Source organism: Diadema setosum, chromosome 10 (genome assembly GCF_964275005.1).
Source record: "Diadema setosum chromosome 10, eeDiaSeto1, whole genome shotgun sequence".
NCBI lineage: Eukaryota > Metazoa > Echinodermata > Echinoidea > Diadematoida > Diadematidae > Diadema > Diadema setosum.
In genome coordinates, this window is record NC_092694.1 from 6211690 (window position 1) to 6228230 (window position 16541).

At 39.2% G+C, this 16541-nt stretch overlaps 1 protein-coding gene across 1 annotated transcript in view; it reads left to right on the forward strand.

Annotated features, from left to right (window-relative positions):
- The window catches only part of LOC140233621 (proto-oncogene tyrosine-protein kinase Src-like), a 54470-nt gene extending 38192 nt beyond the window's left edge, over positions 1 to 16278 (forward strand). The window contains exons 6-12 of the mRNA XM_072313722.1: positions 551 to 706; positions 1404 to 1559; positions 3700 to 3845; positions 7390 to 7503; positions 9085 to 9238; positions 13938 to 14069; positions 15982 to 16278. Coding sequence (XP_072169823.1) covers positions 551 to 706; positions 1404 to 1559; positions 3700 to 3845; positions 7390 to 7503; positions 9085 to 9238; positions 13938 to 14069; positions 15982 to 16190 — 1067 coding nt within the window. The 3' untranslated portion in view covers positions 16191 to 16278. The remainder of the gene's footprint in view (positions 1 to 550; positions 707 to 1403; positions 1560 to 3699; positions 3846 to 7389; positions 7504 to 9084; positions 9239 to 13937; positions 14070 to 15981) is intronic.
- The last annotated feature ends 263 nt before the right edge of the window (positions 16279 to 16541 follow it).

The following is a 16541-nucleotide window of genomic DNA, read 5'->3' on the forward strand; positions in this document are numbered from 1 at the left end:
GTCTTTTGTTCATCAGAATAGTACTTTAGCAGTGATTGACAAATGATGTCACTGGTAGAATGTAACTGGTACTTTTTTTTTGGGTTTTTTTTTTGTGGATGTATCCAAGTAATCTGAAGAGAAATAGTGGAAAAATTATTATGAAATATACCTCTCAGACAGCCTGGCCCTTTTCACTCATCACATTGGTAACCCATTTAGGACGAGTCCTGAGTATGTACTCGGGCAGGTGTCTATGGGAGATGCGTGTTGTAGCAAAATCAAACCATCCTCAAAGGGTTAAGATTATCCATATTATTTGGCCAATTACACTGGAATCATCCCAGTTATACTGCTTTGTTGTGCCTTAAGCATTGGACAAATGATAAACAGCAACAAGCCATAATAGTAGGTAATGCATTTTTTTTTTTTTACTGTTATCATTTGAAGTACTGAATTATCAATGTCAACAACCTGCCTCATTTTTGTGTCACAGATTGAGAAGGTGTTTCTGAAAGGGTTGATGTGACTATTTGACCTTTTGACCTTTGTTGTTGGCCTGTCTTGCCAGGTACGTACGCCCTAACAGTGAGGGAGACAGACAACGGTAATCCGCCCACGGTAAAGAACTACAGGATCGACAAGACGAAGGACGGCAGCGAGCTCTTCTTCATCAACCCTCAGAGGAAATTCAACACGGTGCAGGACGTCATCAAGTTTCACACAGGTCCATCTCCTAACCCTGATTCTCGCCAGCAAAGTTTTGCTTTTTTCTCTTCTATTGCTGGGCTAAGCCCTCCCCCTCCCAGTAACCCTCCCACTCCTTATTCCCCTCTTCCTAAGCCGATTTCAGATTTTAGTGCTCTGCCCAAAATGCACTTTCCTGACTCTTTGGCAATTGAAATGCAATGAAATGTTCATAGTTTTATGCACTTCAGACTTTTTCTTCATAACTTCAAGATTTTTGTTCAGATATTTTTTTCTGCAAGTACTCTCCCACCCAATTAGGATAGTTCTTGATTGATCTGGATTGATTTTTTTTGTTTCCTGTTGATCTCATTCTAGCTGTTCGGCTTTTTTGTCTGTTTGTCTAGTATATTTCTGTCAATCTGTCTGATTATTAGTTTGTATGTCTGTCTGTCTGTCTGTTCATCCATCTGTCTGTCTTGCTGTCTGTCAGTAAATCTGTCTGTCTTTTTTATATGTGTATGTCTATCTACCTATCTTTCTATCTATCTGTCTGTCTGTCTCTCTGATGGACTGTCTACCTGTTTCACTGATACTCTGTCTCTTGTATGGACCCTGTTTGTTGATCAATCTGTTTTTAGTTGTTGTTTCATTTTGCTAGTCACTAATATAAGTCTCAATGTTTGTTTGTCTCATGGCATGTCTGTCTCTGTTTCGCTCTCCTGCTGTGACTGCAGGTCAGCCTGGGGGACTGTGTTCCAAGTTGATGTGCCCGTGTCCGAGGCAGGTGCCCAACACGCGGACCCTTGGCCACCAGATTTGGGAGCTGCCGCGGACTTCCCTCAAACTCTCAACCAAGCTGGGCCAGGGCCAATTTGGCTCTGTCTGGAAGGGTGAGAAGCTCGTATAGATTCACACTTGAGGAGCTCAGGGCCCCCGTTTCATAAAACTTGCTATCAATAACAAGTTAACGATAGTTGTTACAAGCTACTGAAATCCTTGTATCTGATTGGCTGAGAGTAAATTTGTCAAAGAAATGTAGCAGTTGCTACTGATAACAAGTTTTTTTAAACGGGACCCAGGTGTCCTTGCAATTTTAGTTTACTGTTGCTTGTATGTTGTATATGAACAGATGGACTTTCCCTCCATTTGTATCTCCAGTAGGCGTTTTCGTGTATACTAGTATTATGTTATTCAAATTTTATGCAAACCTGTTAAACAGAGGTTGTTCATGACAACCTGAAAGCCTGTCTGAGGCTTGTCTGATGTAGCAACGAGTAATATATTATGCAAAGTGGATTTCAGCAATTGAATTTCATTTGAGGAAAGCAGGTTAATGGAATAGCTTGTCTCTATGTTTTCGGAAATGAAACATCCATCTATTTGAATACACTATGAAAATGGCCTATTCTTCCAGTAGACTGATTTACTGTAAAAATGTAGTCAAAATTATGAATGTTTCTTTCCTGGAGTCCAAGTAAACAAGCTGCACCATTAACCTATTTCAGATGAATACTTAGCAATCACCATACATACATTAGTTGTTGCTATGCCAGGCAAGCCTCAGGGCAAGCTTTCTAGCTGTTAGGAACAACCTTTGTGTAAGAAAATATGCAAAGAATTTTGATGTGTTTAGTAAAAAGGTCTATTGCAATCAAAACTTATATATGTCATGAGTACATAGCATCTACAGCAGTGCAGTAGTCTACATACATGTTGTAGTTGTATATTAAATCAACTCAAAGGGCTTGTAACTTAAGACTTGAGGCTGGTTGCTTGCCAAAATCAGCCAATGACTCTTACAGCTGACTCATTTGAGTTGAGCAGTGAAGCAATTTGGAGAGAGACATTGTTATTGTGATTTTAAGCAGTCGTTTGACTGCTGCAAGTCTGGACCCCGGACCTGGCTCTAAAGAATTTGCATGATCTTGATTTTATTTCCTGCTTTCTGCAGTGGGGAAAAATATTCCCATGTACTCATCAAATAATCATGATATGTTGTCCTCGTATTACATAATGATGTATATGTTAAATGTGGAATCAGTATCTGCTTACAATCCCATTATATTTTACTGTAAAGGATTTGGTGCCAAATCAAATCTAAAATGGAATTACAGTGTACAGTGTACATAGGCCTTGAAGTTGTGAGATAGTGGTATTTGAGGGGGGGGGGTGTTTCATCAATTTAGTCAGCGCTGACAAGTTATCAGTCTCTGACAATTTCAGTAAAATCCTTGGTTTTGATTGGCTGAGATGCTCTGGTCACTGACTGTTACTATGGTGATTGTCAGAGACTGACAACTTGTCAGCACTGACTAACTTGATTAAACACCCCCTTGATTGTTCTATTTGTCAATCTCTCATACTCCTTGCCTTCCCTGGGTATATAACTTTTCATTAGTGAAAAGAGACAAAACAAACAAAATACAAACAAAAAAACCCATGATGCAAATTTGGAACAAAAAATGGTCACAGTTTTGGAAAATGTGGCTCTGTAAGTTTTGATGTATTAAAGTGGGTAGGGGATTAGATAGTTAAACCCTTTTTGTGCCAGGGACAACGTTTTAGTGAAATGTGCCAAGATGGAGACAATCTATAACTGTACAGTGATGTGCAGTAAAATGCTTGATATGTTTGTTCTATTTTTTCTTCTCTCTTGACTGAAACTTGTTGCCCAAACCACCTACCAGGTATATACCACTCTGACTGTTTAGGAATAAACTGAACCCAAAAGGGGATCCTTATGAGCCCTGTATAGTTTTAGAATCTTGTGGGGGATGACATAATGGTAGATTTTTGCATTCTGACTCATTTGCATCACCTTGTATGAGTCATTTACTTATGACTATATCTATATGATGGATGGTCAAAATTTTAACCACTGTGGGCCTAATGGAGGCAGTGAATATGTTACTGTACACTTCCTGTGATATTACTGTAAAAACATACATATTTACTAATTAAGTTGTTGAAGATGAGGTATTTATAAGTCTTATGATTACCCTGTTGCTATGGCAACCCTTCCATTTGCAGGCATCTATGATGGCAAGGTGGAGGTGGCCGTGAAGACGTTGCGGCCTGGTACGATGTCGCCGGAGGCCTTCCTTGCCGAGGCAAACGTTATGAAGGAGCTGAGGCATGAGAAGCTTGTCAACCTGTACGGTATCTGCTCTGATGAGGTAAGGTTGTTGCCTACACATTTTATTACTGTTTCATCTTTTCATGCATTACTATAGCAGAGACTCCAACTCTCCTGCTTTGACGGGAGATCTCCCCCCCCCCCCCCCACCGCCAAAAGCCCATTTTTGCAAAATCTCTCGTCCTCCCGCTTGAGATTTAATTTCTCCCACTTGAAATGATCTTTCTCCTGCCCAAGCACCTTTCAGATGCCAATCAATTTCCATGCATGCATGAAAATAGCGTCTGCATAATTATGATATTTCAAATGAAGTTTTATCAAGCCAAAATATATGATATGAATCACTGAATTATTACTTTGATACCTAGTGCCATCGTATGTTGAAAAATAAGCCTGAGAGAGCATCTAGAACCCTAGAGCTTCCAGGGCCCTGGACCCACTTTTTGCCGCAAGGGACTTTGCGCTCGTGATGTGTGCTTGCACATGTGCACATCAAGTTGGATTCTCCAGTTTGATATGGGGTTTCGGGTGGGAGAATCTGTAGTTCAGAAGGTGCTTGGTGTTGGAGTCTGTGCTATAATCAGCCAGCTGGTAGTGCTTGTTGGTCTTTCCTTCTTTAGTTGGGCCTTGGACTCCAGCAGTTTTTGAAGACCATTCACAGAATGTCACGTATATCTCTTCTACTCTACCAATGTAATTTAAGGAAGATTCATTGCTTAACCCATAATGTGTCCGAGCTCTTAGCATATTTTGCCAAGCTTTTCCGCCAGCATTCAGTAATCCATCCGAACGTGTCCTAATTGTAAAGTTAGCAAGCCTATTCATGTTTAGCAATGTGCCTCAGTCCAGCAGGAAGACCATGGTGATACAGTGGGGTTTAGGGGGATTAGGTAATCTCTATTTGTGGACAATTAGTTTACATTCATCTGTGCTAATCAGTGAAGAAAGTACTCGTGGCCAGCATGTGAGCCAATTTGCAATCAAAAGCACAGTTAACTAGGATTTGAAGCAGTTTCAAAGGCATAATTCCCTATTTGCAGATGAAGCAAAAACCCAGCATTAGTGCTTTAAAATTGTTCTGAAATGTTAGTTAGGGATAGAAGCAACCACTGTGAAAATTTAAATCTTTACAATCTTTATTAAGTATTGTGAAATACACAAAATATGAAGAATAGTTATGATAAAAATGTTTCCAGACTAAACCATCTACAGTTATGGTTTATTGAGAAAAATACTGATATCTCCTTATATTCAAGCGTTATTGCGAACATTTTGTATGGTAGGATGTTTTGTGATACAACAGATGTACACATGTGCGTCAAATGTGATATCTTGAACAATTTTTAAATCACTGCTCCCAAAGGTAAACAGGACCGTTAAGATTTGAGTCAGAAGTGTATGGTGCTTAAGATCAAGTAGTCAAAATGAGGGAAGTTTGCTGTATGCCCTGAAAAATGAAATTTTTCTTAAAAGGTCTCTACTCTGTTTTACTGTGTCCCCATGTTATATGTATGAGTTCAGCTTTAACCTGTTGAAGACTAGTCGTGATTATACTCGGGCAGATGTCAATGGAAAATGTCAGTTATAGCAAAATCAGTTCGTCCTCAGAGGGTTAAGGTTATCTTATGGTTATCCAAGTTTTATCGCATATACTGTACCATAGTAGCTCAGTCACACATTGTCATTCTAGGTGAAAATCCACTGCCAGATCACTTGCCACGAATCAAATGTAGAACAAAAGATGTTCCATCAAAAGATTTGCCATCCACTATCTGTTCAATTGTGTGGACGTAAATTGATCTTTGTATTCAAAAGTCTTGGCACCAACGAATGACATGAAAGTTCCTGAATTCTTTTATGTGTAGAGATATCCCTTTGTTGTCACTTGAAAAGTGAAAGTATTGTAAAGAGTGTGGGTGGGGGAAGGTTGTACGTTATAGCCTTTTTCTACAGCCTCCTACTACATGTAGTTAGCTCTGATGATTGTGAGCAAGAAAAGCATGATGCTCCGAGAACCTTTTGAGCTCTGTTAAAGGCATTATTTACCGTTTGTAGATGAAACAAAAACCCAGCTTTACTGCTTCAAAACAGTTCTAAAATGTGAGTTAGGAATAGAAGCAACCAATGTAAAAATGTTATTCATTATAATCAATGTTAAGTATTGTTAGAAATAAAAAATGTGAACAATAGTTATAATAAAAACTGTTTCTAGAATGAACCATCTACAGGTATGGTTGATTGAGAAAAACAGTGATATCTCCTTATGTTTAAGGCTTTATCACGAAATGTTAATATGGTAGGATATTTTTTGATACAACCGACCTCCACATATGCATCAAATGTGATAACTCGAAAATTTTTTAAATCAGTGCTCCCGATGGTAAACAATACCTTTAATGTGTGTACAGGTATTATTCAGAGCCAAGAAAATTAAAGTCGTACTCCATGCACCATGGACTTCTACAAACTGTAGAATTAAGATCCTCATTATTGTTCAGTATAAAGTCAGTTCGACTGATGGAATTGATAGATTTGCCCAGCCACAATGCATGCACATTTTACTATGCACAAAATTCCTTGAACACAGCTCTGCTGAGTGTGCAGGGTGTGATTGTCACTACTGAATGTTAATTTTGGTGCCGGTATCAAATAAAAATTTTGGCAATTCAAAGTGTGAGTTCAAACATTGTGGGACGAGTCTCTAAAAGGTCTCCTTCATCCAGAGACTTCACTTTGCCTCTTACTGGTGACTTTGGCTATGTCTCATGTAGCAATTCTTGCAGGACAAGTCCATCCTCATAAACATGTGGATTGAGATCATGCAGCAGTATATAATAAGTACATGTAGAATATATCAGTGAAAGTTTGAGGAAAATCGGACAATCTGTTAAAAAGTTATGAATTTTTAAAGTCTCTGTATGTGTAGTCACTGCTGGATCAGAAGACTAACTACAGTTGATGATGTGACATGTGTAGAACAATATAAGGAAAGTATAAAGAGAATTACGTTGAAGTTCATTTCATGAAAAAATTGACACATTCCCTCAGCTTCTAAGTGACATATATTGATTGATTGATTTTATCTCTGCCTTTTTCCAAATCACACATAACAAAAGAGTACACATATTTAGAAATTAATGTTACATGACATTTAAGCAAGCATATACTGTCTTGCAAATTAATTCAAGGTACAAGGTACAGGGAGATTATTAAGGGTAATATTACTCCCCCTGCCTTCTGAAAGAGACAAGTCATGTGCTATTTTGATATGTAAGAAAAGTGAAAATGTGTTGATTTTCCTATATATTTTCTTTATATCGTTCTATGCATATGACATCACAAGCTGTAGTAGTCTTCACATCCAGTGATCCGGGAACTAGAACTTCAAAAATTCATAACTTTTGAATGCATTGACCGATTTTACCCAAACTTTCACCAATATGTTCTACTAATATTATATTCATTGCTGCAGTCTCTCAATCCACATGTTTATGAAGGTGGACTTGTCCTTTAATCTCTCTCTCTCTCCCTCTCTCTCTCTCTCTCTCTCTCTCTCTCTCTCCCATTTTCTCTGTCAACCCTAGGAACCAATCTACATTGTTACTGAACTGGTGTGCAATGGAAGCCTCTTGGGGTACCTGCGGGACGGCATGGGGCAGTACTTGGGGCTGAGAGACCTCGTGGACATTGCAGCACAGGTAAGTCAACTCGTACAGAAACTGCATGTACCATGTTTCGAATATATTGGAAAGTTACCATTGATGTCTTTTTGCAACTGATTGACAAATGACAACATAAATACAGATGTAAACACTGATTATTCAGTGTGTAGAGTGATAGTCATTGAGGATAAATAGGCCTCTCATAGGCATACATACTCAGGAAGGATTAAGACCCATGACATCCTGATTGCAAGACAGGCGTCACATCCACAAGACTACCAAGCCTCCACCCCATAGCCAGTGATTGTTTATCCCTCGGAAAGAATCCTCCTGCTGGCGAGGAGGGTCTGCTTGAACAAAATTGATCTTTATCTTCGTCATGTTACATTGAAAGAATAATTGGGTTTGTTTTTGCACCTTTGCTACTTGAATAAATAGGCCTATGTATTGTTCAAGGTGTCATCTTATGTTCCTTGACAGAAAAATTTTCTACTATTCCACTCCAAGCATGCACCAGATCTTTGAATTTCAATTGAAAGAACATGCAAAAGCTCCCTCCTATGCTCAGTCGCTTTGCTCGATCCCTAAATGTACGGAGTTGACTCATCACATAATTACAAGCCTTTCTGTCATCTCTTTATCAAGATCTTGCTATATCCTCGCTCTTTTGTTCAACCCTCATGAAGATGAACAACAGATAATGTTTCCTTGAGTTGTCATCCCGATGTGACCAAGAATGGCCTCAAGGTTTCACTCCGCCTTGGCCAGAGTGTGAACTGACCGTGGGAAATGAAGGGGGTGGAAACTTCATGCAAAAAAAATGTTCTGTTTTAAATGGCCTAGCTCATTGATGGCACAATGCCTTTCAAAACTCAGCAACCTCCAAGTGCAATCTTGTGGTTATTAGACCTTTGTTTAAAAGTCGCCTTCTTTCAGACTCGTTTGCAGCCATTCCAAAGCATATAGATGTGAGCTTGCTGTGTGCTACTTCATAATGAGAAAGATATGGTGTTTTATGAGTTTCGGTTCTAGCCTGGGGTGATCGTTCTGTGATCAGCTCACACTGAACACTGCTGCCCGTCTCATCACTCATCGCACCACCCCTGTCATCCACAATCTACACTCTGGCTGTAGTTAATCCCACAACAAATTAAGTTCAAGATCCTTCTTATCACCTACAACATCATCCATAACTGTTCACTCTCATACTTAAAACTGGCCTGATCTCATCGAAACCTAGACTGGCTACACGCATGAACCTTCATAGATCATCCTATCTACAGCTCAGCTCAAACTTGGCCCTCATCACACTCTCAACCGTTACATACAATGTATAGTGATCATGCTTTTTCTGTTTGTGCCCCTCTTCTCTAGAACAACCTCCCTACTCATTTTCAGTACTCCACCCCAATTGATATTTTCAAAAAGAAACTTCAAACCCATTTATTTCAAGAACAGAACTGATTATTGTGTGGGCTCTATTGTGAATATTTGTATTTTATTTCGTAGTTGATTTATACAGTATGTTTGTTCTTTCTTTGATAATTGTAAAGTGCTTTTAAACGTGTTTGTTTTAAGCGCTATACAGATTTTCCATATTATCGTTATTATTATCAGATTGCGAGTGGAATGCACTATCTGGAGAGGAAAGGCTACGTACACAGAGACCTGGCTGCCAGGAATGTCCTCATCGGCGAGAACAACGAGGCTAAAGTGGCCGACTTTGGACTGGCCAAGTTAGTTCAGGATGACAACTACATGGCCAGAAGAGGTGAGCGTTTGCTGACAGTTCTTTTCATAATAAATTAAGATTTTGCCTTTTTTTAAAGCAAATCCATATCAGATCAGATACGTAATATCGCATAGCTCGTTCAGTAATTCACAGAGGTCACTACATACAGGATATCCCATAGTTGAAAAACAACATGCAGCCGCTCATTTCCTCAGTTGTGGTGACTGCTTTAGTCACTGAATAACTTCTGCAATGCAGGCCTCGAATTAACCGACGGCCACCGACGGCCATGGCCGTCGGCGCCCCTCTCGTTGGCCGCAATGCCCTTTCTTCCGTGATCAAAGTTACGGCCAAAAAAAATGTGCCCTTTTTCTTGTGGCCGTGGTGCCCTTTTAGAATGAAAGTTCTTGTTTATGACGTATAATATGCCCTTTCTCAAAGTCTACACTTCAATAAGCTTGGACAAATTTCCTCATCTCAAATATCATACCTTCTGTTCAGTTCACTCGCGTCCCATATATATCTGATTCAAACTCAACGAGACGACGTGTACGTACACGGCTTGTACTTATGTACGTACGGTACGGCCGACCGGCTTTGACCGTTGCGACTGCCTCCGCAATTTATGTCCGCAGCGCAGCGGCCATAGAGTTACTAGCTAGGTAGTAGTCCACTGTATTCGTAGTGTGCCCGCGCGTACGTACGGAAGTACTGTACGTTGATGGTGTTTGTACGTCGAGTGTCACAATCAGCGGTTGAGCGCGTTGGGTGGGTGCAGTATGTGCATGCGTGTGTTACTGTGGGGAATGCGGCTATTAAATCGTCTGGAGCAAGTGGTCGCAAGCCATGTGCCAGGCATGTCGGACAGCTGCGAGAATTGCCATCTCTCTCGCTCTGCATTCATGCCCGCATGCTCAAAGTAAATGTGATCGAGGGCACGCATGCGAAAAAAAGTGAAATAAAAATAATGTAAAAAAAATTGTGCAGATCCCCTACCCCCGTAACACTGTATGTGAACACGGGTTGGCTGGTTAGTTGAAAGTGTTCCTCAAAGTGCCCTTTTTTGTTCCTCAAGTGCCCTTATTGTTCCTCAAAGTGCCCTTTTGTTCCTCAAAGTGCCCTTTTTGTTCCTCAAAGTGCCCTTTTTGTTCCTGAAAGTGCCCTTTTTGTTCCTCAAAGTGCCCTTTTTGTTCCTCAAAGTGCCCTTTTCGTTCCTCAAAGTGCCCTTTTTGTTCCTCAAAGTGCCCTTTTCGTTCCTCAAAGTGCCCTTTTCGTTCCTCAAAGTGCCCTTTTTGTTCCTCAATGTGTCCTTTTTGTTCCTGAAAGTGCCCTTTTTGTTCCTGAAAGTGCCCTTTTTGTTCCTGAAAGTGCCCTTTTTGTTCCTCAAAGTGCCCTTTTTGTTCTTAAAACTGCCCCTTAGGAAAAAGTGTGCCCCCCTTTACAGGAAAAAAGGGGCACCTTCAAAGAAAAAAGGGCACATTTAGTTGATCCTCCAAAAGGTGGAGGGGCACTGTGTACCCCTGCCCCCCCCCCCCCCCCCCCCCCCCCCCCCCCCCCCCCCCGGAGAGCTGCCCCTGTGCTCCTTCCAGGCCCTTTTTGTACTTTCAGTTGCCCTGGTGCAAAATCGGTCCCATTCTCCTAAAAAGGGGCATATTCCAGAAAAGGGGGCACATTTTGATGGTGCCGCAAAAAGTATAGGGGGGGGGGGGGGGTATGTGCCCCCTGCCCCTGTTTTTGTAAATCCGAATATTCTAACGTTGATTATTCCGAAGCGGTATTAAAACCAGGGCCCTTTCTAAAAAGATTTATTACAATGCAACTAATAATGCAACTCAAAAAATCAAATGCAGGTGATATCAAATCACACGCAACTTTTGCATTTAAACGCAATTGCGTTGCTGAAAAGACTTGCGTTTGATAATCATATGAAACTAAAAAATAATTCTTACGAACCTGAAACTCAATTGCGTTTAAACGCAACTCTAAAAATCAATTGCAAGTCCATCAAATCACACGCAACGATGTATTTAAACGCAAGAGCGTTGCAGAGAAGACTTGCGGTTTTTGTACGAAACTAGAAACTGCGTTTAAATAAATCTCTACACATCTACGGAAATGACGGAAGTGCGTTATTGTTGAAAAGACTTGCATTATTTTTTTCATTTCATAAGCAAAATTAGAAATTAAACGCAACTCTGAAAATCAAATGCAAGTCCATCAAAACACATGGCACGCTAAAAAGACTTGCGTTTGATAATCACAGGAAACTAGAAAATTGTAGGAAACTTAAACTCAATTGCGTTTAAACGCAACACTAAAAATCAAATGCAAGTCCATCAAATCACACGGAACGCTGAAAGACTTGCGTTTGATAATCACACGATACTAGAAAATTGAAGGGAACTTTTTTTTAAACTCAATTGCGTCTAAACGCAACTCTAAAAATCAAATGCAAGTCCATCATATCACACGTAACGCTGTATTTAAACGCAAGTGCGTTGCAGAGAAGACTTGCGGTTTTTGTACGAAACCATAAGAAACTGTGTTTAAACGCATCTCTAAACATCTACGGAAGTGTGTTATTGTTTAAAAGACTTGTATTATTTTTTATTTCGTAAACAAAATTACAAATTAAATGCAACTGTATGCAAATTGTAGGGAACTTTTTTTTTAACTCGCGTTTAAACGCAACTCTGAAAATCAAATGCAAGTCCATCAAATCACACGGAACGCTGAAAGACTTGCGTTTGATAATCACACGATACTAGAAAATTGAAGGGAACTTTTTTTTAAACTCAATTGCGTTTAAACGCAACTCTAAAAATCAAATGCAAGTCCATCAAATCACGTAACGCTGTATTCAAACGTAAGAGCGTTGCAGAGAAGACTTGAGGTTTTTGTACGAAACTATAAGAAATTGCGTTTAAACGCATCTCTAAACATCTACGGAAGTGTGTTATTGTTTAAAAGACTTATCGTAAGCAAAATTAAAAATCAAACGCAAATCTGAAAATCAAATACAAGTCCATCAAATCACACGGAACGCTGAAAAGACTTGCGTTTGATAATAACACAAAACTAAAAAATTGTATGAAATTTGAACTCAATTGCGTTTAAACGCAACTCTAAAAATCAAATGCAAATCTGTTTTTAAAACGCAAGAGCGTTGCAGAAAAGACTTGCGGATCTTGTCCGAAACTAGAAACTGCGTTTAAACGCATAAAAATGTACGGAAGTGCGTCATTGTTGAAAAGGCTCGTATTATTTTTTATTTCGTAACGGAACTTTCGCCGTGACCGAACTTAGTCTGCACTTGCAGAGGAAAGACATCGCAACATTTACACGTTTCAAACTACCGAAACACATGCTGCTTCAAAATGTCAATGAAAAAAATGATAACGAATTATTGTTAATGTTCGCTATGCCGAAGTTTTAAATCTCAGTCCAAAGTTAAATTAGTCCGACAATGGTAAGAGGTTTGTTTTTACGAAGGTTATAGTAGTCCGAAAGATGTCGTTTTCGGATGAACAAACTTTTCTTCTTCTTATTTCAGACAGGCCCACGCCGTACAGAGCGGTAACACTGTTGCGAATCGGAGCGCGAGAACAATTCATTTTCAGAGCATGGCAATACAAATTTAAGCAGAACAAATATGGCGACTTAGGGAAGGAAAATCACACATATTTCAACTCAGTCGGCACTGAAAAATAATCTCGACAGAATCATGCGAAATCACACGCATATCTTCCCAGCAACGCACTTGAATTTAAATCGCAAAGTTTAATTCAATTTTGGGGAATATGCCTTTGATATTTCAAATCAAGTTTAAAACGTTAAGTGTCTAGAAACGGGCCTAGGTTTCCGATCCCGCTCTCTCAAACTCTCTCTAGAGATTTGGGAATTGTGCGTTGTCGTTACTAACCCGCGCAAGATTTATGCATGAACTAAAACATTATTGTTGCTCATGTCAGTAGGCATGTTTTGGCGGCAAAAGGAGTAAGATATATGGGTAGCGATCCGCATCGTGATCCAAATCTTACTCTGTACAGAGGAAATTAATTTTCATTTATAAGTCGACAAAATGTCGACTTTCGCGTAAGTCGACATTCGCGTAAGTCGACGTGTTTTGCTCAGTCCCGATTATGTCGACTTACGCAAGGTTGACTGTATATATATTATGTATTGGGGGGGGGGGGTTGTTGTTGGAATATGAAAAAAAACCATAAAATTCTTGCAACGTCGCAAAAATCACCCCTTAAAAAAACACCCAACATGCCCTTTTCAATGTGGCCTTGGTGCCCCTCTGACTGACCTAAGTGTCCTTTCATGGCTGGCCTCTTGGAAAAAGTGCCCTTTTCTAAATGGCCTTGCCCCTCCAAAATCCTATTTCAAGGCCTGCAATGTATATGCCAATGATTTATATAAGTATAAAAATACAGAGAATTTTCTCCCTTTTGAAGTGATGCATAGCTTGCCCATGTTTCATTATTGGTTTGCCAGTAAAGAGCAGCTCTTTTGAGAGCTATTGGATTGAATGCACTCATGAGGGAAAAGGGGGTTGGCCTCCCCATACACGTATTTGTGTGCATGATGTGTGCTCTGGCCTGATTTGGGTTAAGAATCCAAATGTTGAAATGCTGCTATATTTAAAGGGTTGCCATGGTTTAAGAACTTATGGTCAAATTTTTGTTATCCTGCTTGTATAAAAGAATATTTTTCCATAATTTCTCCACTATAGGAAGCAAATTCCCCGTAAAATGGACTGCTCCCGAGGCTGCCCTCTACGGAACATTCAGCATCAAGTCTGACGTCTGGTCCTTTGGTATTCTTCTCTCTGAAATTGCAACAAAAGGGAAGACACCTTATCCAGGTAAGTCAGAAGGCAGATATTTTTTATCATCAGAGAAGTTTGGAGAGATACAATATTTTATATTAAAAAAGGCCTAAATTTTGATGTGATTTAGAGATGATGAGGTCTATGTAATCATATTGTGTAATATTTGATGGTATTTAGTGACATCATTTGTGACTGCCTAGCTCAAAACCAACAAAAAGTAGCGAGGCCAACATCAATTTAAATACCACTTTTCTACATGCATTGTAGTTTGAAAAGTAAGCTCCAAGCTTTCAAATGATATACAATATTGTAACTTTATAAAGTTGGTCCATCTTACATTTGTATGATTCGATTTAAAAAGTGATTGAAATATGAGAGATTTGGGAGGTGCAGTTTCATAGAAAAGGGAGAAAAGAGGATTTGAAGATTAGGATCACGAAGGCATGCTATTATACATGTGTGTGATCTGCGTATTAAAGATAACCACCAAAAGTTGCCAGACATGGATTTTTAGTTAAGGGCAGATTTTGAAAACAAAGACTCTATGCTTTAAAATGATTATAAACTCAAATACAAATGGACTTTCTAAACCCATCTTAAAAGTGAAAGAAAGTAAACATTCTGGAAATATGTTTACTGAAAAAAGTCTGCAAAAAAATGAACTTTTCTCTTAAACCTACCTAAAGGTGGAAAGATAGTAGGCCTACACATTCTGGAAAACTGTTTACTAAGAAAAAAAAGGCTTTGACATTCCGGGGCTCTATTCCAAGTGCTTAATCTCACCCTGCTGTGCTCTGTGCAATGAATGGGACTATAAAACAGGAAGTAAGTAGCAACCGCAACAAAGGATTATCAAATTAAGCACTCTTTAAGCTTATTCTATTCATGACTGATTAATTTTAAATGCATAAGGACCTTCCATTAAAAAATCATCATAGTTGAAAGTGAGGAAAGTCTAAAAGGTTTTCAAGAAATAAAAATCGGCTTCTAGATCATACTGTTTGACAAAAAAAGTGTTTTAGGAAAAAAAAAAACAATTTCCCATTCATTTTATGATCCCAAACTGTAAAATTATGTAGAAGAATTGCTCTTTTAGAAATTATGCAAAGCTGAAAATTGACTAGGTTGACAGGTTTAACATATTTTTAGTCCTCACTACTTTTGTGCAGCTTTTGGTTGGTTTTGTGATGCATGGTTACATACATGTACTAAAGTGCACTCCCGTTATACCGAACATGGTTATAACAAAATTCTGGTTACAACGAAGTAAAAATTCAGGCTACAAAGTTATCCGCTCTTTGTTCTTTATTGTTCATTTGTTTGGTTATAAGAAAATTTTGATACCACGAATGAAAACTACCGGTCCCAAGGACTTCGTTTATAACAGGAGTCCACTTTATGCAATCTTTTGTTGGCAAAATATTATGCCTGTAACACAAGCGGTTATGGTTGTTGCACTGAAATGAAAATGTACATTTTGCATATACCGTATGTCCAAAAAAAATTACAACGTTACCCTCCGCAATGATATCTTTAAAAATAGTGAATCAATTGAGATACAAATTCAGGGTATGAAAGTATAGCTCATTGCCCACATCTTACAGAAAACCCCATTCGATTTGCTTCAGTGGTCAAAGAGAAATGAGGAATTTTGTAGAGGATTTCAAGAATCTCTTCCCTTCAAGTTCTGTCTATTGTATTCACACACACGACCATCAAAGTGCTCAACTTGGAAGAGTCAGACTCGTGACATGCTTTACAACTTTTCACATTTCTCTGTGACCACTTAACCAAATTGACTGGGGTTTTCTGCAAAATAGAGCTAAGATGTTATATTTTAAGACTCTGAAGTAGCATTTAGACAGTTAAATCGTATTGGGTGTTATCAATGCGAAAATTTGATTGTAATTTTTTGGGGGGACATATTGTATTCTCCTTTATCAAGGTATGGATAACCAGACGACCTTGCAAGAAGTAAAAGATGGCTACCGCATGCCGAAACCTTTGTACTGCCCCGACTCTCTCTACGACCTCATGATGAAATGCTGGAACGAGCACCCGGCGGAGAGACCTACGTTTGAGACTCTCTACAACTTCCTCGACGACTACTTCATCTCCACGGAGCCAGACTATCACGATCCCGACGGATTCTAGGATTTTTCCAGAAACTATTTTTTAGCAGGTGGACTATTAGAGTGCAGTTGTGTTGCCACAAAGAAACACTTCTCATTCATTCAATCATCCATTCATTCATCCATTCCGTTTCTTTAGACTATGACAGGGTGTGTACTCAGATTAGCCTTTTACGTAACTGGTATTTTTCAATCATTTGGAGTTTGTGAAAAGTCATTGCATATGTGTTGCTCAAATTGTCCATGGAGTAAAAGTAGATTAATTACATGAACATGGTCATGTGCGTGCTTATGTAGATGCACCCGTTAGTTTCAACATTAATGTCTTTCTGCAAAATTAAGATAGCGCGTTGCTGTCAGGTACACTTAAGAT